Raw genomic sequence first — 22,292 nt, forward strand, 5'->3', positions numbered from 1 at the left:
TTGACTTTTTAGAGATGACCAACAACCATATTGCTGTTGAATAATTGGCGCTCCATGACCGAGAGGAAGCCAAGAGGCTCATTGCAAACCCCCAATCATAGAAAAAGAGGCCGGTGGATGACGGTTGGTGGGCTAAAGATGGAATATTCAAACTATTAACTAAACAATATTTGTGATTAAACAATCTCTCAGGTAAAAAATTTTTTCCATAGTATCCATCTTTTCTTTTATGACCTCCTCCCAAATTCTTTTCTCAAGAGCATTAAATAGAGTTTGTGGACTGAAATAGGGTTGATATTGATGTTGATTAAAAAATTATAAAGAACGTAGGACTAAACTATATGATATAAATGAGTAATAATTGATTAATCAATACCACCTAATAATAATTCCAACTTATGAACTTGCTAGAAATGCGAGTTAGGTTTGTCCCTTTTTATATGGATTGAAGGAGTACAATTGGTGCAGGACTTGGGCTTTGTTTGACGCAGCTGCAGCTTCTAAGTTTTTCAGCTGCAACTGTGCTGCCCCAGGAACCTGTTGCGGGGAAGCTAACTGTATGTTTGGGGTAGCTGTGTGAAAGCAGCTGTGAGATTGCTATTTCAGAAAAAATTACCATTATGCCCTATTTATTAAAGTTGTTCAAAACAAAACTATGAGAGCCACATATTTGACACTTCAAAAGTACAAATTTAAGAAGATTTGTGCAATTTGAGAAGATTATCAGTTTTGATAAAAATTGAGAAGATTTGTGCAATTTAAATTAATGTTTCTCTATAACTACATCCAACAAAATGATTAATTTAACAAATTTCAACCGTTTTTTAACATAATTACAATATTTAAACAACCAAATGAGACCTTAAAGAAAGAGTGATGAGACAAAGCAAATAGCAAGAATATGGTCTTTTAACAGTATGTAGATAAAGTAGAGGGAAAATGAAGATATTGTTTTATTAAGCGGTTTCTGTGAGCGGTCTAAAGATCATAAGTGCATATCTACATATAATGTAAAATAAAAAATTACATAATTTATAATTTGAGACTAAAATGACCACTCAAAGACACTATTTTGATCCTTTTCTAATTGAAAGTTTGGTGACCCTGATGAAAGCAATGTCCCCGTCTGGTTCTCCCAAATTCGTTTCCTGACCAGCAGCTTCACTCGAAAGGAAATGAGCTACTGGAACAACAATCTCTGCTGAAGGAGGAATGCCCTGAAAAAAAAATAAAGGATAACAAACATGTAAATTCATAAAGCAATGCCACCTTCACATTGAATGTAAAATAAAAATTACATACAGAGTATAAATAATCAACAACACCCTCTGGGCTGTTGTAAGCTGCACGGAGTGCACGTAAAACTGTATCCCTGTCCCAATTTCGCCCACCCATTTCTAGCAACTGCTGGACAGTATGTTCAATATCACTCCCTGCAACCAAATTTGAATTTGCTTGATCATAAGCATCAGCTGTTGGCCTGATATTAAGAACACAAGCTTATAAAAGCCAAATATTCAAACATAAAATGTCAATATAATTGAACATGAATGAATAATTGGAAAGCTCGTTAGGAGGTAAAAGAGTTTAAAGAAACCAAAAAAATAAAAGAGGATTTACATACACAAACAAAATTCCCACTTATTTACATAACTAACACCTAAACTTCAATTTTTACATGCATACTACCTTACCTATAAATTAAAAAGGTTTATTTCTCAATTTAATAGTTAAAATAATGGTCTTTTTTATGAGAAATGAAATTTTTGGGGGGTATAAGCAAGATTTTGATGTTAGATATGTAAATTCATGAACACCAGTTTCATGAATTTACTGGTGCTGATGAATTTACAAGTGTTGATGAAATATTTGGGGGGTATAAGCATGATTATATCGTGAGTGACAACTTTGATAGCCGGTTCCGACGGACAACGGAACGAGCTAAGATTCAAATTTCAAGCAGCCAAACGGCTTCTTTCCAACTCCACTAGATGCTGCATCAGTCTCTCTCTCTCTCTCTCTCTCTCTCCAAACCAAAGCCACGCAAGGCTTTCTTTCCTCCACCGCCATTCTCGCGAAAAACTTCCTCAAGCCATGGAATCTTCGCTATCTCGGAGGAGCAACGTAAATTCTGCAAGGTGAAAGACAGAACCCCAATCGTTGGGCTGCTGGAGGCGATGTTCCAAAATCCGTTGCATTAAAATCATTTTTTGGTGGGGATTGTAGTAGGTGTGTTGCTCTTCTCGGGCTTCTTTTGGCTCTGAGTGGTTCTGTCCTTATTCGAGTTTTCTCGACTACTCGAGGTGTGCTCCTACTGATGTCCCCAATTGTGGTGGCTATCTTAATGGTGGTAGTTGTCTGCTCTATCTTTGTTGTCTCTCGATCTTCAAGGCTAAGGTCTGAACATCTCATAGTGTCCAATATAGCTGCAACTGCAAGATGTTGCGAGGGCTTCATACCACCCAAATATCATGTTATGGCATGTACTTTTTGCTCTACCAACTCATGCTTCATATGTAATTTGTCAAACTGGGTTGTGAACTCCACTAATAGATCTCTCAGGAACATATCCGGTTGGTAATGAGGAGATAGGTGTTTTCTATACACCGCCTTCATAATCTTGTCCCACTTGATAATTTTGTCACTAACTTTTCTCTCTGTCTTTGATTCTCTCAATTGCATGCAACTATTAGATGAAGTCATTGGGATCCATACCCCCATCGAACTATGGTAAATCTATATTTATTCTGAAGTCCCTGTGTCCTCCATATGTGGCATCATCTCTCCGTGTCTGATCCTGGATTCCAAAGCGTCGTCGCCTTTCTTCTTCATCATTGAAATTCTCCCTACGGTTGAAATTCTCGTCTCTTTCCCCCCTTCGACTTTTCCTGTCACGATCTAGGGTAATTTTCTTCTAAGTTTTATCATTCATGTCTGTAAGCCTCCGCTGAAGTTGACAAATCTCTCGCTATTTCTCTTCTTGGGTAGACTTGGGTATGCATCTCCTTGGTAGCATGGCTAGAATTTAGGATTGAGATGTGAAAATGGGGTCTGAGACAAATTGATGGTGTATGAAAGTTAATTTGGGGTTGTTAGTTTTGAAAATCAATAATGGAAAGTTATGGTTAGTTTAAAATTTATTTATGGTTTGGGAATGAAAAATAAATTTTTTGGGTTGAGGTGGTTTGGGTAGGTGCGGATGCTTGGAAACCCTAGGATAAGACTAAGATTAGTCTAGCTCTTATACCAAATGATATCATAGTTAACCAAAACCACAATCAAAATGAAAATATTATTGCTGAAATTCAAATAGGTTGCAGTGCGACTCTCCAAAATAGAAAAAGATGACAAAAAACATAAAAACACACAGTTCCGACATTAGCTGGAAAGGCAATGAAAGGAGCTACGGTGAGTTTTTGGTAGGTTGGAAGAGTAGGCAACAGTTTTTGGAAGGCTGGGAGGAGGTTACGGGAGAACCTGGAAGTTTGTTGCCGCAGGGAAGACAACTGACGGGAAGAGAGTTGGGGACTGCGACTAGGAAGAAGGGGGGAAAGGAGGTACGGGAAGATGGGAGGTTTGAGGCTGCAATAGACAACAAAATTGTTGTGGATGAATTGCAACAAGTATGTTGACGAGGACAAAGAAAGGGAGGTTGCGGGTGATGGGTGGGTAAAGAATTATCACCACTTTGGAGCAAGATGCCTTAGGAACACCACTTGTCGAAAAAAGGGATGATGATGATTGTCCAAATAGAAATCTCAGCAAAAATTAAACGCTAACCCTAAACTCTAAACCACTTTGGAGCAAGATGTCTTAGGAACACCACTCGTCATCAGATAGAAGGGAAAAAAAGGGATGATGACGTTTGTCCAAATAGAAATCTCAACAAAAAATAAACCCTAACACAACAAACAACTTATTTATAGTAAAAATTATTGGAGGGGTCTCCCTTGGGTGACAGTAGCTCCTAGCCCTAATTAGGGCTGAACCATTCAGCCTCCTTGCAGAACTGGTTCCCCTTGATGAACCATGGACCAGTTCAACCCTAGCAGCCTTGCGTCATCGGCTCGTCGTGCGGTGTTTAAGTGGAAAAGTCTGTTTGGGGCAGCTGCAGCTTATCCAGATTATGCTGATAAACAACTTATCCTGATAATCCACTGATGACCAACCCTAGCAGCCCTGCGTCATCGACTTTTCGTGCGGTGTTCAAGTTGAAGGGTTTGTTTGGGGGCAGCTGCAGCTTATCCAGCTTATGTCGATAAACAACTTATCCTGATAATCTGCTGATGACCAGCTGATCCGGATAAGCTGGCTGACTGTTTGGTCTGTGCGTTCGGAAAACAACTGATTCTGGATAAATGACTAATATGCCCATGTTCTAGATAAGCTGTTTAATTGTTTGATTTGTGCATTTTGTAAATAGCTGATTTACAGATTTTTTTGTTAAATGAACAATCTGACACGTAAAATTGATATTGTTCTACAAAAAACTGCAATATCTACCAGCAGTTGCTCTAAAAAGTTATTTTGATTAATATAGCACCCTCACAACATTTTAGCAAAGTAAAAGAATTGAAATTCTAGAAAACTTACCTGACAAAATAATTGTCAATCCATGGAGCCAAACATATATTCATTTACTCAACTCAATTAAACAAGAGGTATTGTAATTTCAGCAAAGCAACTTTAGAAGAACCTAATCAAATTTCAGCAAAGTTAGTGGTGCCAAATTTAAAACAATTCAGATATTCAGGGAAAAAATATTCAATGCGAAAGAGTAACAACAGTGAAGGAACAAAAAAAGAAGAAGGAAGAAGAAATCGAGGAAGAAGAAGAAGGAAAAGCGGTAGAAGAAGAAAGAAGAAGGAGAAGCCCCATGGGCCACCTAGAGGCTCAATTAGCCATACCCGAATCGGCCATACCCGAGCCACAGAGGTAGGAGGAGGAGCTTGTGCAACATTTTTCTGCAATTGAGGGATCGAGCAGCCCTACCTGAGCAAACAAGAGAAGGAAGGAGAAGCATTTCTGCGCTATATCTTCGACAGAGAGGAGTAGTGCATAGGCTTTGCGAGAGCTTGGGGAGAAAGAAGAAGTTACGGGAGCGTGAAGGGATCCATCGAACCCGATAAAGGAAATAGGGCAGAGCGAGGGGAGCGCTAGAGGGCAGTTGGGTAAAAGGGTGTTCGAAACGTTGATCGCGGGCTATACCTGCGATCGCGTCTTCATTCATATATCATCACCTGAAACGTTCAAATCAAACGGTGCGGCGACGTTTTTAAAAACTCCGCACTTATAAGCTGCCCCAACGGGCCCGAAGTCGGTGCTGCATTTTTTCGGTGTGTGTGAAGGAGGATAACCAAGCAACGAAGAAGAAGGAATGAGAAGGAGGACTCCGCTTGTGTGAAGGAGAAGAGAAGGGATGTTGAGCAGTTCTCGTGCGAGAAGTGGATTGAACTAAAGAGCATTGCAGATCTCACCACCATCTTATAAAATTTTACTTCCAAGTTTAAGCGGTACTTTTCTCTCACGCAATAGGCCCGATGCATTCCTCCACTTCAACCAACCAACTTGAATACTACTAATAATGTCCCCATCTATATCACCATCAATTTGAATAATAGACCCGATATATCTAAAATGGTCAGACCTTTTAATGATTTGATCACCCACAATTACAACTCTGTCACTAGAGCTACCACTACTAAAATTACATTGCATGTATTTAGTTTTAGATCTACTCCAACAAAGGCCTTTAAACTCTAATGTGGGCCTCCATAATTTAAGTTTCTCTGAACTCTTTCTCTAATCTTATCTACAAGAAGGATATAATTAGCAAATCGGCCATGAAGATTGGATTTGTAAAATAAAATTTATAAGATTCCTAAAATACAAAATCCAAGAATATATGAGCAAAGAAAATCATGATACCCAAGAAAGTATACCAAATTAATACATAAGTTTTTGATGAAAAAATACTTGCTAATATCAATAGCTTCTAAAAAATGATGTCAAATTGAAATGCATGAGCTAATGATCACCTAGCATTCTCAAAGTAACTTTATGTAGGTACAAGCACAATTGATAATCACAAGGAAAGTTGGTAAGGCTCATTATATCAAATCAAGTTGCATTATTTTGATTCCATCATATGTGTATCATTTGATCTTTGGACAAAGCTATGTTATATTATTTAAATAAACTATCATTTCAATTCAATTGAGATTTAAACATGAAACAATAAAATTGTTGCAATCATTTAATTTTACTTTAAAAAGTATGCTATTATAAAGTATTTTATGAGCTTTATTGATTTTTTACTTTCAAGATTAGATAATTAGAGAACAAAACACATTATCTAAAATATGAACCACTTGAAGATTATCAAAGTTAATTCATAATTATGTAAAAAAAATCATCTAGGATGTTAAATTATTTAAAGTGTAAGAAGATTAATGAAAATGCATGAAGCGAAAATAAAAAAAGGAACCAATTAGAACTATACCAAATAATTATCTCATATCATGCCTTCAAAGTTAGTCAAACCTAAAATCCCAGTTTATAAGCTTTTACCTTTCAAAGCCTTCCAAGATTTTTGTTTCAAATAAAAATATTACCAACAACTTACAAAAACACATAATCTTTATTCTAAATTTTGCGAGACTCAGTGCAAAATAACTACCAGTAATCTAAGAGATCAATGGAGAGAGAGATTACCATACAAGGGATTCCAAGGAAATAATTCTTTTGGAGAAAATTTCAGTACAACAACAACAACAATAAGCCTTTATCCCACTCAGTTAGGTCGGCTACATGAATCCTTCACCATTTTCCCCTCTAAAATTTTATTGGGGAAAATTTTTGTATCTAAACAAAGTTTTGTTACAGTAGTGATTTGATCCCAATATCAGGATAATCAATTTCAAGGTTTTTACTGACTAAGCTAGTTGGCAGCCACATGCAATTGGCTTTTATGAGAAACTTAAATTTCTTCACATTGAAACTTTAGAATGATAATGTGAAATAAGTGCTTTGGTCTTTGCATTTCCTTATATATTTCATCTCATATTATATGTTGTTTATATGTTTAAGTAATGGTAGGCAAAATAGCTAACAATCATTTAAAAAAAACACTTGAAAATGGGCTCTAACAATAGAAAAACAATTTATGTGCTTGTGGCATGGATATATATGACAATGCATATTCAATGGTTGTTATTATTAGACCACTGTCGGTCACAAGGTCTTTTACTCGAGTCTGATTTGGTTAGCAAAGTCAGCATACTGGCACTATTGTCCGATCAAAGCTTGATCATGGGAGGGGGCGTGGTCTACACTGTCCATTATTATTATCCATGAGAAATAACTTGGTAAAGACTAAGACACCCTTTCTAAAAAATATAAATTGCTACTTATTCTCTTCATTTGTGGAGATTTTTCAAATTCAAAAGGCCTCTTGAATGCTTAGAACATCTTACAAGCCCCAAGTTCTACATTGATTAAGACCTTCGCCATAGTCATTATTCTAATACTTGTAACATCAAGGCTTAAGTTGTCACATTTACTTATGCCACATTCATCTCTACATCGAAACATTTTTTCTAATGTTTGCTCACACCACAATAAGATTGCATTGTAGCAAGTTTGACTGTTATATAAAGACCTACACTACAATGAGGCTTGCTCCAATATCATTAAGACGCATGTTGTAATAATCAAGGTTTGCACAACAACTAACTTCGGCTGCATCAAGGACTTATCTAGGTGCCCTTTACATTTCCTTTTCAATTTTCCCAAGAGACATTTTATATTAAAGTCCCTCCAAATGCTAGGAGAAGGGTCAACCTTGTTCTACAAATAGTGAAAGTTTTATAATTTTGCCAGGCCTTGTGTTGTTTTTACCTCTAGGGATTTTTGACTTGAAATAATGCATATCCCATTCTTGACTTGACTACTTGTGACTTGTGAGTGTGGAATCAGATAGAACTAAGACACTTAAAGATCAAGCCTTTCTCTCCTAGGTTTGTTTCCTATTTTAAAAGTTCTCTTTATGAACAACATAAATTTGGAGTTTTGCTTAAAATAGAAACCTTAAGAAGCCAATTTATCTCTCTATTCCAGGAAGGATAATCAGCAACTAAATATGAATTGATCTTGTATCAACAGGTAAATCTGAATTGGACTCGATGAGAATGAAGGAAAGCTAAGGTATCTATGGGGAACTTTCACATATGAACTTATGATTGGTTTTGACATAGGAAGGAACAAGCCCTATTATGTCTTTAACAAAATATCTTTAGAGTTGTCCATCATCATTGAATCATCTTCCGGTCTCACCAAGCAACCAGACGCCATTTTCCTGTCTAAGAAATAAATGCTCTTATGATCCTTTCATTTTTATTGATTAGTTTATAAATACTATTGCATATAATGGGCATAAGATTAGAGAAATACGTTTGTTGTTTGATGTGAATTTTATAATTCTAAAGCTTCTTATTTTGCTGGTAGTGTTTAATTCATCTATTTTTAATATTATAGTTTCTATTGTGTTTGTGATATTCTAATTCTTTGTTTGATTAGGGAGGAGAACTGGATTTTCATCAAGGACAAAGGGAAAGAAATTATGACGCCCAATAAAACACATGGAAGGAAAAGAAAGCCTGATCGTTGCTTTCAAAATTTTGAAAATAGTCCATCAATGATGGCTTATTTATATGGGATGCCCAATCAAGGGACTTCTTTAAAACATTCTGTTAATATTTCTCCAAATTTTGAAGAAATTTCTAAATCTTCGAAAGAATTACAAGCGACTGGGCATGGTTACTTCAAAAAGTTTTTAATGAGACCATTTTTCAAATTAATCAAGATGATTATGAACTGGTTGTTCTGCCATGGAATATTAAAGAAAGATATCTCGGAGATGCTTCTTACCCACATAGTCCATCAAGGCATCGAATGTTTTGTGAGGTACTTCTTAAAGAGCTTAAATTGGTAAAATTTGAACACCATAGAAATTGTGTTGATCCCCATGTTTCAATTGTTTATAGCAAATGTACAATTAATAGAATTCTGCATCACAGAGAATGGAGAATGAGCCAATTGGCAGAGATAAAAATCAAAGTTGGATCAGAGGAAATATCCTGTAACTACTGGGACTAGGTTGAAGCTATGACAATTGTTTTTCTTGTAAATTTTGAAAGAAAACATTCTTGGCTAATTGTCATTATGCCAGAGATAGCTACGAGGGAAATTCCTGCATGGTTCCTTTCATGGTGGCACAGATTTGGTGCAGAAGTTGAAGTCGGTTCGAAGTACTTACAAACAGTGGGCGGAATCCAAGTCACAGATCAAAAAATATCAATCTTCTTATCTGGTTCAAGGACAATGTCTTTTGCTATTTTTCATAGAATATAAGATTTCGTGGATTTGGACATGGTCTGTAGAATTAGGCAGGGATGATCTTAATATTATTTGCTTGCAAAGAACTTTCTTTATTAGATGTTGGTCGAGAATTGGTGAAAATGATAAACGATATCAGTTCGAGGCTATTATATCTAAGAATGAAGACGTGGAAGGTTTCTGAAGGAAACATGAAAAATAGCAAAAATCTAGCAAAAATCTATGAGAAAATGTCCTCAGTTCCAGACAAACTTCAAATAATCAAGAGCTGCTGCTTCAATGAAGTTTGGTACAGTAATGACTGGAGCCAAGATCACAATGATTTTGAGCTTAATCCAATGCAAGCAAGCCAATAATTGCTTCCTACCTAATCATCTTGGTAAGATATTTGTTCCAGCTTTTATAAAGCTACTTTGATATTGAGAGAATCTTCTCAGAATCAACAAATTTATGTTCCTCCGTAGTTCTCCCTCGCAAGCCTACTCTATCTCTCTGCTATCTATTCTGTAAGTGCTTTTTGTATCAGTACAATATTTAGTTTGCAACTTCCCTTCTATTATAATTTCTTACTTTCCAGTTTTGGAATTTAAGCCATGAGAAATAGTTATGGACTAACGATGGAATTTATTCAAATTACATTGAGGATTAGTTTTGAATCCATATATTTTATATTGTTTCTAGAGATACTTATTAATGATATTCAAAATAGGTGCCTTGTTGTAGACTTCCCACATGATATATTTTAATAGATTACTTATTTGTTGATATAAGTGAAAATTTAGAACATTGGTGAAAATGTTGAAAAAACAGAGGTATTTGAATTCGTAGGATAAGGTATGATTATATGGTATTAATTATAGTGCTGCAATATTTAACAATTATTTGTCTATTTTATTATGATACTAATTGTTATACAAAATAATGAGAGAGGGTTGAGAATATAGCTTTTAGTTTTAAAATTGAATTGATAAAATAAAGAAGTGCAAGTTTTTTATACTATGAGAGGACATCATGAAAACTTAAGAATGTATAAAGCAATATTTAGATTAAGTTGTATAAATCAAAGCGTTTGTTAGAATTAATCATTGATAGCTTCGTGGAACATGACAAAAATGAGATTGTTAAGATAGATTTATGATAAAGAAAGGATGAGTTAAGATTTGATTATGTTATATAGAACATTGGTGTAAATTTTATTGAAGGTAAACTAGTAGAACATATGATTAATGGTTTGGACATATACATTGAAGGTACAGAAAAATGCCTACATATATATAAGGTGTAAAACCTCTATTTTTTTACACCTTATAACTGATCCTAAATTGTAAACCTGACATCCACTTAAATTCAGTTAGATATAACAATTAGTACAAAATTTCTGTCAGTAGTCTCCATAGCAGATCTAATTCCACGACAAACAACATAGTAGGATTTATTAAACCATTCTTTTTTTCAACAAGGCTGTATGCAACATCAATATATTTTTCCTGAAACTTATAACACCAAAGTCTTACAAATGTTAATATCAAACTTTACTGTTTGATGTGTAAATAAATAAGAATAGTGTGGTATATTAGTGAATTTTCCTTTTTTTATTTTATTCAGACGGCTTTGTTTGAATTCAAGATGCAGTAACATTTTCGCATCTTTCCAAGACATTCCTAATGCTTGCAGTTTTGACTCCTTTGAAATTGTTTCATATGCATTGAATGAGAATGATTGATTTAAATATTTCTTGTGAATAGATTTCACCCTTACATATTACAATGAATCATTCTGAAATAGAATACTCTTCAAAGGTTTTTCCATTTCAATTTCTATGTTTTCTTAGACTAAATTCAATTTCAATTCCATGCAAATGAAGCCACTGACCGACCATTTTCTTACCATGCCTAAATTCACAAAAAAATTAATTTTTTTTTCTGCTTATTCTGCCTAGCATTCTTTTGCATTTTTTCCCCTCATTGTCACATCAGCACTCCACTAAATTTTCCCTATTACGAGACAGTGGAGTATGTGTACTACTATGAATTTGGAAGTGATTTTTGTAAATATTATAATTATGTGGTGTGATATGCTTTCCTTCTGAAGTTGATTGTATGACATTTGCCTTCTGTCATTGCTACAGGTAAGGCAGGTTGTTGGTTGTGAACATTATGTTTTTGTGTGCTATAAAAACTTGGTTTGCTTTTGATTTTTCTGGCTTTTTTTTTCATTCTTAAAGAACAGATTGATTTCTGAATGAATTGATTTCAATTTGTTTTTAACCATTATCAGTTATTATTATAAAAAATTAAAAAGAATTGATAGTGCAGATTTGGATTGGTTTGATTTTATTTTGATTTTAAGCTTTGAAAAGCTAAATAAAATATACATGTTTGGATTCAGATGAGTGAAATTACAGCTTGATGTGTCATTTATGGCATGTAATATTTTGTTTCCTAGTTATTGTAAGTCAAATGAACAAAAGAGAACTGAAAAATATATCCATTTAAATTGAATTCAGCTAAGGCGGATGAGTGTCTTCACCAGACAGGATGCGAAACGAATATATCGGTGAAAGGGTTGGTATAGCTCTAGTGATAAATAGGATTAGAGAGAATCGTCTTGGATGGTTTGGTTTTATTAAACGTTGATTATCTTATAATCCGGTAAGGAGAGTAGATGTTTTGGATTTATGTTAAAAAAAGAGGAGGTAGACCCAAAATGACTTGGGCATACTATATAAAAAATAATTTTAATTTATTCGAATTAAATGAACATATGATGCTCAATAGGACATAATGAAGAAAAAGTATTCATGTAGCCAATCTCACTTCGTGGGATAAAGGCTTCTTATTGTAATACAAACCACAAATTTTTCTTAAATTTGGCTGAAAACTAGGTTGAGCTGAAGTTTATCTAAACAACTGAGTTTGGTTCCTTCTTTGATTAGCTTGGTTCTGAATTTCTTCATTAGTTGGTTAGGATTGGTTCTAAATTATGATGGATTTGGTTTAGCGAACAATCACAATGTGTGACAAGCTGAGTATGATAAGAAATAGGCTATGGACACAGTATCGTGATCAATGGTTAGTGTAATTATCACAAAAAATAGACATGTGTGACGTTAAGGCCGTTAATGATCCGATTTTATGCAAAGCTGACGCCGGCTCAAAATCGGCTTTAAAAAAATTTGATCCACAATTTCAGCTCTTAGCTCGACTTGTTTATTTCAATATGAGCCAAAATTCAAATCAATTTTCGAGCTATTAACGATCTTAAGAGTTAAACTCCCAAAATTCACAGGCCTAACATCGCTAGGGCTGTTACAATCCAATTTCTAGCCTCAACTTGAAAAAAATTTGATTAAAAAATTTTAGCTTGTAGCTTAACCTGTTTATTTCAATATTTTCTTGATCTGAGTAAAAATTCGAAACAAATATCGAGCTATTAGCGATCTTCCAGCTAAATTCACAGCTCTACGTGAGATAGAACATCACTCTTGGGTGGCATGTCACAATTTATGTTAATTGTGGTGAAAGTGAAGAGTTGACTAAGACTGAATATATGATTTAATTTGTTGTAGGAGATTTGGGACTTGGTGCAAGAAAATCAGAAATGATTAGAAGAAAGATAAGTATTACTTATTTTATAAAAAAAAATTAAATACAAACAAGATAAAGAATGAGATTATGTAAGATTACAAGTTATTTTATATTGAAATGGTCAATTATTAGATAAATGTTGTTATGATAATTATAAATTAAAAAAAATGAATATGATCATGTTTAGGAGATACAAGTTTGATTGTAAGAAAGTTTAAATTTAAAAGCAATAGGTGAATTACTTCCCCGCCCTCTCTCCCTCTCTCTCTCTCTCTAGAAGATTGAAAGGAATGTTATCAAGCAAGTTAAGACAATATAGAAAAAAAATCTAGTGATTATTATTAAGTAAAATGCATTAAAAATTAAAAATGAAGATCATAAAAAAATAGTTAAAATTTAGATAACAAAGTAAAAAATAGCAGTAGTATTTTGAGAAAGATTTAAGTGAGAGTTCTAAGAGAAAAATATGAAAGACCAACATGAACACTGTAAGTATATTGTCGATTGATCTAAAGAAATTTTTTTCGAGTAAATTTACATCTAAAAAAAGCACAAGAAGGGTTGTATTGGACTTGAAGGCCGATATTATTGCTTATGGCAATTTATGATGAAGAAAGTTTAAATTTCAGAGGAAGGATTGCATCGGACTTGAAGGTCAACACGTATAGCATGGAATAGGAGGGTGGCAACCCATATGAAACTAATTGTAACTTTCAAGGGAATGAGTGCCTCGGACCAGAAGGTCAATGCAGATAGTGTAGAATTGTTGGGCATACAATATGTTATTTGGTGTGCCCACAAAGCTTCTGAGAACTAAAATATGTAAAGTTTATAAATGTAATTTCTAAATTGTCATGAAGTGGAGGTTCTAAAGAGTTTGGATGACTTATTGTGAAAAAAGTTGTTTGCAGTTGCTCAGCTGACTGATGGAAACCTTCCACTACAATTTTATTGAATTTTCATAGTAGTTTGTATTAAAATTAATCAAATTAATAAAAATACAAATTTATCCTAAGTTAACATTAAAATAAAAGTCAATTAAATAAAATTATTGAAGTCTAAGAATTGACTTAAATCACATAAGTGAAAAGTACATTAATAGATATATAGTGAATTTTGATAGTTTTGAAAACAGGTTAGGATAATTTTGTTATTTTCTTAGAAATAATTATTGAGATTTAAAAATCCATATTATATATTATAATGTTCCTTAAGAAACAATTTGAATGAATCTTTGAATATTTAGGGATGTCAAGAGATTGAATAAGAATATATTTACCAATATTTAGTAACAAAAGAAATATTCAAATTTATTTTGATCATAAATGATCAAACTTATAAGTCATGCATGAAAGTTATATAAGAGTAATATGACCAAGAGAATTACATCAATTTTAGAGGAAACATGTAATTTAATGCTTTGTGGTTTTACTATCAAAATAAGTTTTTCCAAGTCAATTAATAACAATAGTATAAAAGGCAACATAGATATGTTTTTTTATCAATTATGAGAAGGTAATTGGTCTAGTAACATCATAAATGATTTAATATGCAATAAAACAAGTGTTCCTTATGGCTATGTTGACATTATTGAAGATAGATATGATAGAGCACTTACTAACATTTTTTTTTTTTGGAAATAAGCACTTACATTAGATGCATTTATTGAGAGAATCAAATGTTTACTATTAAATTCATATTTTTAAATTGATTAAAAAAAAGCTTCCAAAGGATATTCCAAGAGGTAATAACTATGTATTTGTTAGGTATGACTCATATACCAGATAAGAGACAGATGCTGGAGCGGAAAAAAACGAGCCAGCAGAGCAGAGCGAGCGACCGTAGCGGAGCTAGCAAGCAGAGTGGAGCGGAAACATCTGTCTAATTGAGAGAGTTACGTTATGTGAGTTGGAGGTGCGGGGGCAACGCCCCTGCGGTATGGTACAATGGTAATTTTATAATTACATATTGTACACCAGAGCTATATCTATCCGTATTGTAACCCGAATAGACATTCTGTTCTCTTTTTCTGAATTGAAAGAAAGTTGTCGCTCTGCTCTAGAGGACGTAGGCATCTTTGTCGAACTTCGTTAAATCTGTGTTCTTATGAATTTATATCAATTCCTGTTTTTCTTCGCATTAATTCCTCAATAGATTGATAACCAAGCAGTTATAGTTAGTAGAATAAATACTAAGCACCAATATATTAGAAGATATGTTTGACACTTAGATGTGATAAATTAAGTTTTTTTTTTTTTATATTAGATTTGAAAATTAAATATATATGAGATTTAATTTTTTTGAAGTTAAAGTTTGGTGCCTAAAATTTAAAATTATCATAAGAGGTGTATGGTAGAAGGATATCTTAAATAGTTGACACAAAATTTTATGAAACTATAGTTGGACCAAAAATGACAGATTTGAATGTTATCAAAAGCAGAAATATTAGGATTGGAGTCTAAAATTATTAAGAAAATATAAATTAAATAATGACTATATTAGAAATGACAACTTTAGTGACACTTAATGATGATGAAATATGACCATTTTGAGGGGCTTTTATTCTTTAAAGCAGCCATAGAAGTATTAGGATGAATACAAAAAAAAAAAAACCAGTCCAATCTCTACCATTTTCAATTCACCAGGAAAGCATGAAATCCTCAATACATAAACTCTGTGGAACCTCAGCAGATATATACAGAGAGAGAGAGAGAGAGAGAGAGAGAGAGAGAGAGAGAGAGAGAGAGAGAGAGAGAGAGAGAGAGAGAGAGAGAGAGAGAGAGAGAGAGAGAGAGAGAGAGAGAGAGAGAGAGAGAGAGAGAGAGAGAGAGAGAGATTTAAGCCATTCCTATGTTAAAAAAGCCACTCAAAATGAAAAGAAAGAAAGAAAAACTAGATGCCACCAAGCTGTTATTTTTCTCAACCATTATTTGCACAATGAACCCTCAAAGATCAATCCCACAATTCCAGTGCTGTTTCTTCAACTAAATATTCAAAGATGACATCTGCAATCTCACCTGCAGCACCATCAGCTTCAAACTGAAAATCAAACCAAACTCTACCTTCCAAATCCTTCTCCACAGCCTGCTTCAATGTGCTTGGAAACTGCAAATCCAAATTCCAGTTCAACCTTCCGCTTGCTTTCTTCCTGAAATATTTCAGTTCAGGTGTTGACCAAATGGTTGATTTCATAGAAGACACCCATGGACTGCAACCAAAATGCCTCTCCTTCATTTCAGTAAGCACCTCATCTATGGAATCAAAGAGAAGCTTTGGATCATCGAAAAACAAGCCGTAGGAGACTTCTAATTCATCAAACAACAAAGCTTCATTGAATTCTGTGCATTTTAATCCGTCTTCTTCAGAATCTGCTTCGCCTGAAGCAGCTGCAGAATTACCAATTTGACATCCTTTAAGCTGTGTTTGTGTCTCAACAATGGCTGCTTTTTCTGCATAATTGATGAAGCAAGATTTACAACATAGATATGACAGAAATCAAATAGGAAACTACTTCAATGATATACCGTGCTGTCTTATCAAGCTTGTGGGAGTGTTTATATCTTCGAAGGTGTCAGGCTCGAGAACCGATATTGGACTTGGACGGCCGGCTTTCTCTGCGGTGCAGTCAGTATCGTTAGGTTCTTGTAAGGTCACAGAGCTCAAGGGGATGGGGGTTGATGGAGTTGATATTTCAAATATTGCTTCTTGCTCCTGGGAGAAACCAATTTGTTGAGTAAAACGATACAGGCATATAAAGGATTTCTACTGATCATGAACTCACTGGCTCCAGTAGCATGGGAGTTTCCTCCTTGATTGTTCCACCAAGAAGATCATCTTCAATTTGAATGCATTCATTGTCTTTAGTTCCCACAATCTCCATAATCTCTGTACAGATTACAGAACTAGAAAAACAGAAACATGGAAAAAATTTAATTTTTTGCTGTTTAAAGAGTCTAAGAATACCTTTTTCATCTTCCTGGATTTTATCAGTGTTGGGGAAGCTCTCAATGCTCCTCAAGAGATCCAAATTTTCTGTACTATTTCTTTGTCTGGAATGATATAGAAGCGAAGAAGTCTGTTTCTGGAGAGACTCGGCTTCTTTCTCTCTAACCAGATTATGTCTTGGAGACGAGTAATCGAATCCGGGAAAAGAAAGGATTCTACCCAAGGATTTTGATACCAGAACGGGAGACGATGATTCATTTTCGCTCCCAATCCGAAGAAACTCAGCAAGATGTCTCTTCGCTTCATCACAGAAAGCAGCATTTTTGCTCAATTTCTCACGGCCAGCAGTTTGTGAAGCAATTGAAAATTCACATTTTTTTCTAATTTCTTTGGTATCTGATCTCCTTTGTTCGCCATGTTTAGTCTGATCTCTTCTGCAGAAATTTTCATTCTTTCTGGATATCTGTTCACCATATGGAATATTATGCATGATGCCATCCATGGCAATTCTATGCTTTTCCTTCTTGCTTGTTCCAATTACATTTCTGAACCTCTTCCTGAATTCTTTGAGCGAAAAATGAGATGAAGATCTCTCTCCACCTTCTTCATTTCCAATATTACAAAGTGATCGAATAGAAGCAGTTGGAGCTACTGTATACGAAAGTTTTTGATTTCTCATCTTAGCGGGCTTCAAAACAACAATTTTATTTGGACCTTTCACATCATCTCCTTCATTTTGTTTCTGAAACTTCTTTGATTCCCCTAACAACTTCTTCTGGTTGGATTCAAAAGATTTACTACTAAGCTGAACATTCTGAAGTTCTTGAATATGCTTTCTGATAGGTGAGTTTGGATCTTGAAGAAGCTTGAAGAACAGCTCCTTATTTAAATTTAGCATCTCTAACACATCAACTATGCCCTTTGGTTGATGAAACTCTATGTTCTGACTCAAGTTGTTAGAATTCTCCCTTAGAAAAGCCTCAGTTAAATCAACAATGGCCTTCTCAAGAATACTCACAGATACATTGTCCGTCTTATTTTCAAATTCAGACTGTTTTCTTTTGCAATATAAGCCACTGTTGCAGAATTCTAACATAAATTCGCCTAGTTTTAACTCAGACGAATGTATAGTCGACACACTGGGATAATCAGACTGCTGCGATATCGAACTTGGAGAAGAAATTAAATTATTTTCAAAGCCAACTGCACCATTCATAGTTGCTTCCTTATTATTCTTCTCAGGATTGACTCCAATTCCAAACTCAGCTTTTATCCATTCAAGTTTTGAATCGAAGTCCCTCCTTGAGTAATGTGCTCTCGAAAGCTCTTTCTTCCTCGGCATGTCGAACGAACCCGCATTACTCTCAGCTTCAGTATCCTGAAACAATGAGGATCAGATAACAGTTCAAGTTCCAATTCGCTGCAGGATAAATGCTATTAAGAATCAATATTAGAGAACTACAAGTTTTTTTTTCCCCTTCCCGCACAATCATGTAAATTGGCTGCTATTTGCTTGTAGATTGATGAAAATGCTAACTTACAGATATGTGGGTTATACTACCAACATCTCCATCACTTTCATTTATATTACATGGGAGACCAACTTTGTTTCTTGTATATCTAATGCCTGCAAAAGAAAATGAACAACTGAAGATAAATGAACAAGAGAATTAAAATATCATGATGAGAAAATTTTTGTTTTTAAGATACATATGGCTGTAATTCTTAATAGAGCTGTTAGGCAAAGCAAGATTAGTAGTCAGAGTGAAATAACAGGAGTAAAACATGATTGTAATAAACCTAGAAGTTGAAGAATAGTCAACAAGTATATAAAACAATGCTAAAGGAAGATCATTAGCAAATCATTATTTTCAAAAGATAGAAAAATATATATCATACATCATTTATCATACAATTATGTCATTTTGTTAGGACTCCTTTTATATTCAAATATAGCAGCACATATTTTTTTTTTTTCTGATAAAATGTCAAAATGGCCCCTAAACTACTTGTATAGAGCCTTTTTAGTCTAAGAAATCTAATGTATTGAATTAGTCTGACGATTTTTCAAATATGATACAAAGTTTTTCCTTTGTTGGAATATTTTGGATCAAAATTAAGAATTAAAAAAAAACTATTTTAAAATAAATTTTAGAAGTTATGGGATTAAATTGGTCACATTAAATAATTTGGGACTAAAATGACCTCTGATAAATAGTATAGAGACAACTTTAATCTTTTTTAGTTTCCCTTTGTAATAGGAGGGGAGATTTTGGAAACTTATTCATTCACTATAAATACCTATTTATAGGTGTACATGAGAAATATAATAGAAAATAATAAATAGGAGCTAACCATAATGAAGGGAGCCATATTAATATTCCCTAAAATAATATAAAACTCTGACAATATTATCTTCCTAGCATGCATCATTTGCCAATATGGGATTCTAGTGTCATGGAGAAATGATAGGAGAGAGTGTAGAGAGAATCATTGGTCAAATAGTAGCTGTGACCGGCTTTACTACCTCGATCAATCATTTTTAACTCAAACTAAGATCTGAAAGGCATAATTAGAAAAATAAAAGGTTGTTGAACAATGATATATATCAGTGAATAAATAATAATTTTATTTAAATGGTGGGGAATAAATAGAATTAGATAGACAAAGAATTTGAGAGATATGCAACACTCCGTCAAGAAATAAGAAAAGTTAAACCATCAATATAGCCATTGTGGAGTAAAGAATTCTATATTTTACCTTTTAGCCTAGCTCCAATATCATATTATCAGGAATATTTTTGTTCTCATTTATTGAATATATGTGCCTGTTTATAAGCATACAAAACGAATACAATAGCAAATAAATGAGGAGAATAATAACACTTCAAGAGGAGTAAATGAATATTTTCCCCACATCAAAAACATTCCTATTACTAATTTCCTAACGATCTCCATATGCTGACATATATGCTGACATCATGAAAAGGCATGACATCATGAAAAGGCAAAAAAAAAAAAACACTAAAAACCGTTTAATTTTGGCAAAAATATCATAAATTGTAAATTGTCACATAAGTACGAAGAATTATACAGATACTACACATATTTGAATAAATGATTCTCTTGCTTATGATTCGCTCACCTAAATTTCTAGAACTGCCACATTTCTTATCTGAAAGCAACCTCTGAGTAGAACGGCCTCGGCGAAAGTCAAAAATGCTGATCAAACCCCACATACAGCCTATGTTCTCCTTTCTCCATCGTGTAAGAAGTTTGTGCGATTTCTTTGCCATTCTTAGTGCCAAGCTGCAACAGTTGGAAAATTGGAGGATAAAAGTCAAAAATAAATAAATAAATAAATAAGGGACCAGTATGATAACAAAGAAACAGAAAGAAATCAGAATTCAGCTCTATGGACAAACAAAAAATGAAGAATTTCATGATGTCATCACATGAATAACGATTTTTATTAGATTCTACTATGGAATGCACATCACAGTTTATAGTAAGCATCTGCTTCCAGAGTAGCTCTTCAAAAAAACACATAGAAACTTGTTAGAGATTAATCTCAGTTATTTATTTACCTACAGCAAAAATGAAGATTAAAAAATTCATGGCTCAAAATCACTCTTATTAAGTGTTCGAGTATTCATTTATTAATTTTCTTGATCCAACTGAAGAAATTTATGTATCATAGACTAGACAAGTCTAAAGGATGCTAACAGGTATCATTGCTCGCTCTCAAATATAAAAACATATTCTCAAAACAGATGACTTAATTTTCATTAATGTTGAGTTGATGAGTGAAAGCATACCTTTTGAAAGGTTTCAAAAAGATGTGGAATTTGAAATCAATGTTGGTGTGTAATTACATCTAAAAAAATAGTATATTTAACAAAACTCATCATTTTTCAAAACATAATTTCTAATCTCATGCAACCACATGAGGCCTGACAGATATTTCAAGCTTCAAATCACTATAGTTGGAACATAAAAGAACAACAAAGTACCTGAAATGCAACAATTCGCTACAATATGCCAGAGAAGCGTTGCAGCAGCTAACAACGCAGAACAAATGCTCGAATAACAGTATTGCTGTTCTCTAATTTCATGAAATCTATAGCCGATGATATGCTTCTGTTCTCCAAGGAGGGAAGGAATCAGAAACTTTTCTTCCTCTATATCTCTCTTCCTACTTTAATAAATAAAAAAAAAAAAAACAGCCTTGTCTTTCATCCTCACAAAACTTTCAGCATATGAATCTAAAGCAGTAACTAGAAAGTTTAAACATCCCATCAGAGCTTGAATCTCGAATCTAAAGCACAGAACTTGGACAGCAAAATACCAGATTTACGATAATTCCTCCTTCTATGATCCACTGGATGTTAATTTTGCAGCACAATAAAAGAATCTCCATGTCCTCAGTGCCAGCCATATATGATCACCCTTCTTCCCGTCTGCAAGCCAACTCAGGAAAACAAAAACTGAAAAACCAAGCTTCTTCTCTGCACAAAACTCAAGATATTATCATCCAAATAAGGGGGAAATGATCGAAATTCACCTCAAAGTCTTCACCTTTCTGTGCTCCAACTCCAATAGTTCAAAGACGCATTTCATCAAACAATTTCACGACGCAACCTTCCACGGACTTGTTGCAGGGGAATTCACCGAATGGGCACACAGCTTAAGGGGAAAGAAAGGTCAGTAGATATCTGTGAGAGAGGAGAGAGAGCTCTCCCGCGTGGGCCGCACTTTACCAAAAAATTCATTTCTCCATGAATCAAAAGCAGTTAGCATAGCCACAATTAACGCCCTTTTTCTGTCTCTACACTCCTTTTTCGTCTTTTTCATGGTGAGTAGTACTGCTGACTTTCTTTTTAGGCTTTCTTCCTCAGCGCTTCGTTTCTTCCCTTTCGGTTTTCTCTTTTTGTACGCCACAGCAAAAGTAGAGGAAATGGAATTCTCGGCAAAATTTAATTTTGACGACAGATTTAACATTTTCTTATTCCAAAAATGCTTGACTCACTCTAAAAAATCAATCTTGATCTTACCAGTGAGTAGATATGTGAACGGAATTTAAAGGAGAAATCTTTCGGCCTCGATACCAAAAAGAAATCTTTTGAAAGTATAGTTATGCATATGTAACGTCACTCTCAAAATTGAGATTATATATATATATATATATATATATATCTGTGATTTAACCATTTGAATAATAGCTTTTAAAATTCTACTTATAAATGCTATACATTTGTTAATTAAGGGACTAATTAGGTTTTTTTTTCCATTTGTTTTTAAAAAACATATTTTTTTTATTAATTTTTAACATACTTTTATTTTTTTATTTTTAAAATAAATAAAC

General features: G+C 34.0%; 2 protein-coding genes across 5 annotated transcripts; both read right to left on the bottom strand.

Moving 5' to 3' along the window:
* Positions 1-966: 966 nt before the first annotated feature.
* LOC110020571 (ubiquitin receptor RAD23b-like) lies at positions 967-1,464 on the bottom strand. The gene is made up of 2 exons (XM_020718717.1): positions 1,303-1,464; positions 967-1,217 (listed from the first exon to the last, which is right to left on the bottom strand). The coding sequence occupies exons 1-2, from the start codon at positions 1,393-1,395 to the stop codon at positions 1,068-1,070; spliced, it is 243 nt and encodes an 80-aa protein (XP_020574376.1). The 5' UTR covers positions 1,396-1,464; the 3' UTR covers positions 967-1,067.
* Positions 1,465-15,811: 14,347 nt separating this feature from the next.
* On the bottom strand, positions 15,812-21,910 carry LOC110030760. 4 transcript variants are annotated; one of them, XM_020733672.1, is made up of 9 exons: positions 21,506-21,910; positions 21,276-21,435; positions 20,941-21,125; positions 20,073-20,236; positions 18,470-18,555; positions 16,947-18,306; positions 16,765-16,868; positions 16,508-16,694; positions 15,812-16,432 (listed from the first exon to the last, which is right to left on the bottom strand). In XM_020733672.1, the coding sequence occupies exons 4-9, from the start codon at positions 20,221-20,223 to the stop codon at positions 15,936-15,938; spliced, it is 2,385 nt and encodes a 794-aa protein (XP_020589331.1). In that variant the 5' UTR covers positions 20,224-20,236; positions 20,941-21,125; positions 21,276-21,435; positions 21,506-21,910; the 3' UTR covers positions 15,812-15,935. The 4 variants fall into 4 exon arrangements, with proteins under 4 accessions (XP_020589331.1, XP_020589345.1, XP_020589337.1 ...); XM_020733686.1 differs by having other exon boundaries at positions 20,941-21,067; positions 21,276-21,387; positions 21,492-21,910; XM_020733678.1 differs by having other exon boundaries at positions 20,941-21,122; positions 21,276-21,387; positions 21,492-21,910.
* Positions 21,911-22,292: the final 382 nt, after the last annotated feature.

The sequence above is a fragment of the Phalaenopsis equestris genome, unplaced genomic scaffold (genome assembly GCF_001263595.1).
Source record: "Phalaenopsis equestris unplaced genomic scaffold, ASM126359v1 Scaffold000002, whole genome shotgun sequence".
Taxonomy (NCBI): Eukaryota; Viridiplantae; Streptophyta; class Magnoliopsida; order Asparagales; family Orchidaceae; genus Phalaenopsis; species Phalaenopsis equestris.

What these genes read in the sequence shown, in the direction of transcription:
- LOC110020571 (XM_020718717.1), bottom strand. Translation starts at nt 1,395, where the DNA reads ATGGGTGGGCGAAATTGGGACAGGGATACAGTTTTACGTGCACTCCGT. An exon ending in TTGTTGATTATTTATACTCT is followed by an intron (nt 1,218 to 1,302) that starts GTATGTAATTTT and finishes TTTTTTTTTCAG; the next exon opens with GGCATTCCTCCTTCAGCAGA.
- LOC110030760 (XM_020733672.1), bottom strand. Translation starts at nt 20,223, where the DNA reads ATGGCAAAGAAATCGCACAAACTTCTTACACGATGGAGAAAGGAGAAC. An exon ending in GTAGTATAACCCACATATCT is followed by an intron (nt 18,307 to 18,469) that starts GTAAGTTAGCAT and finishes TCATTGTTTCAG; the next exon opens with GATACTGAAGCTGAGAGTAA. An exon ending in CTCCCATGCTACTGGAGCCA is followed by an intron (nt 16,695 to 16,764) that starts GTGAGTTCATGA and finishes GGTTTCTCCCAG; the next exon opens with GAGCAAGAAGCAATATTTGA.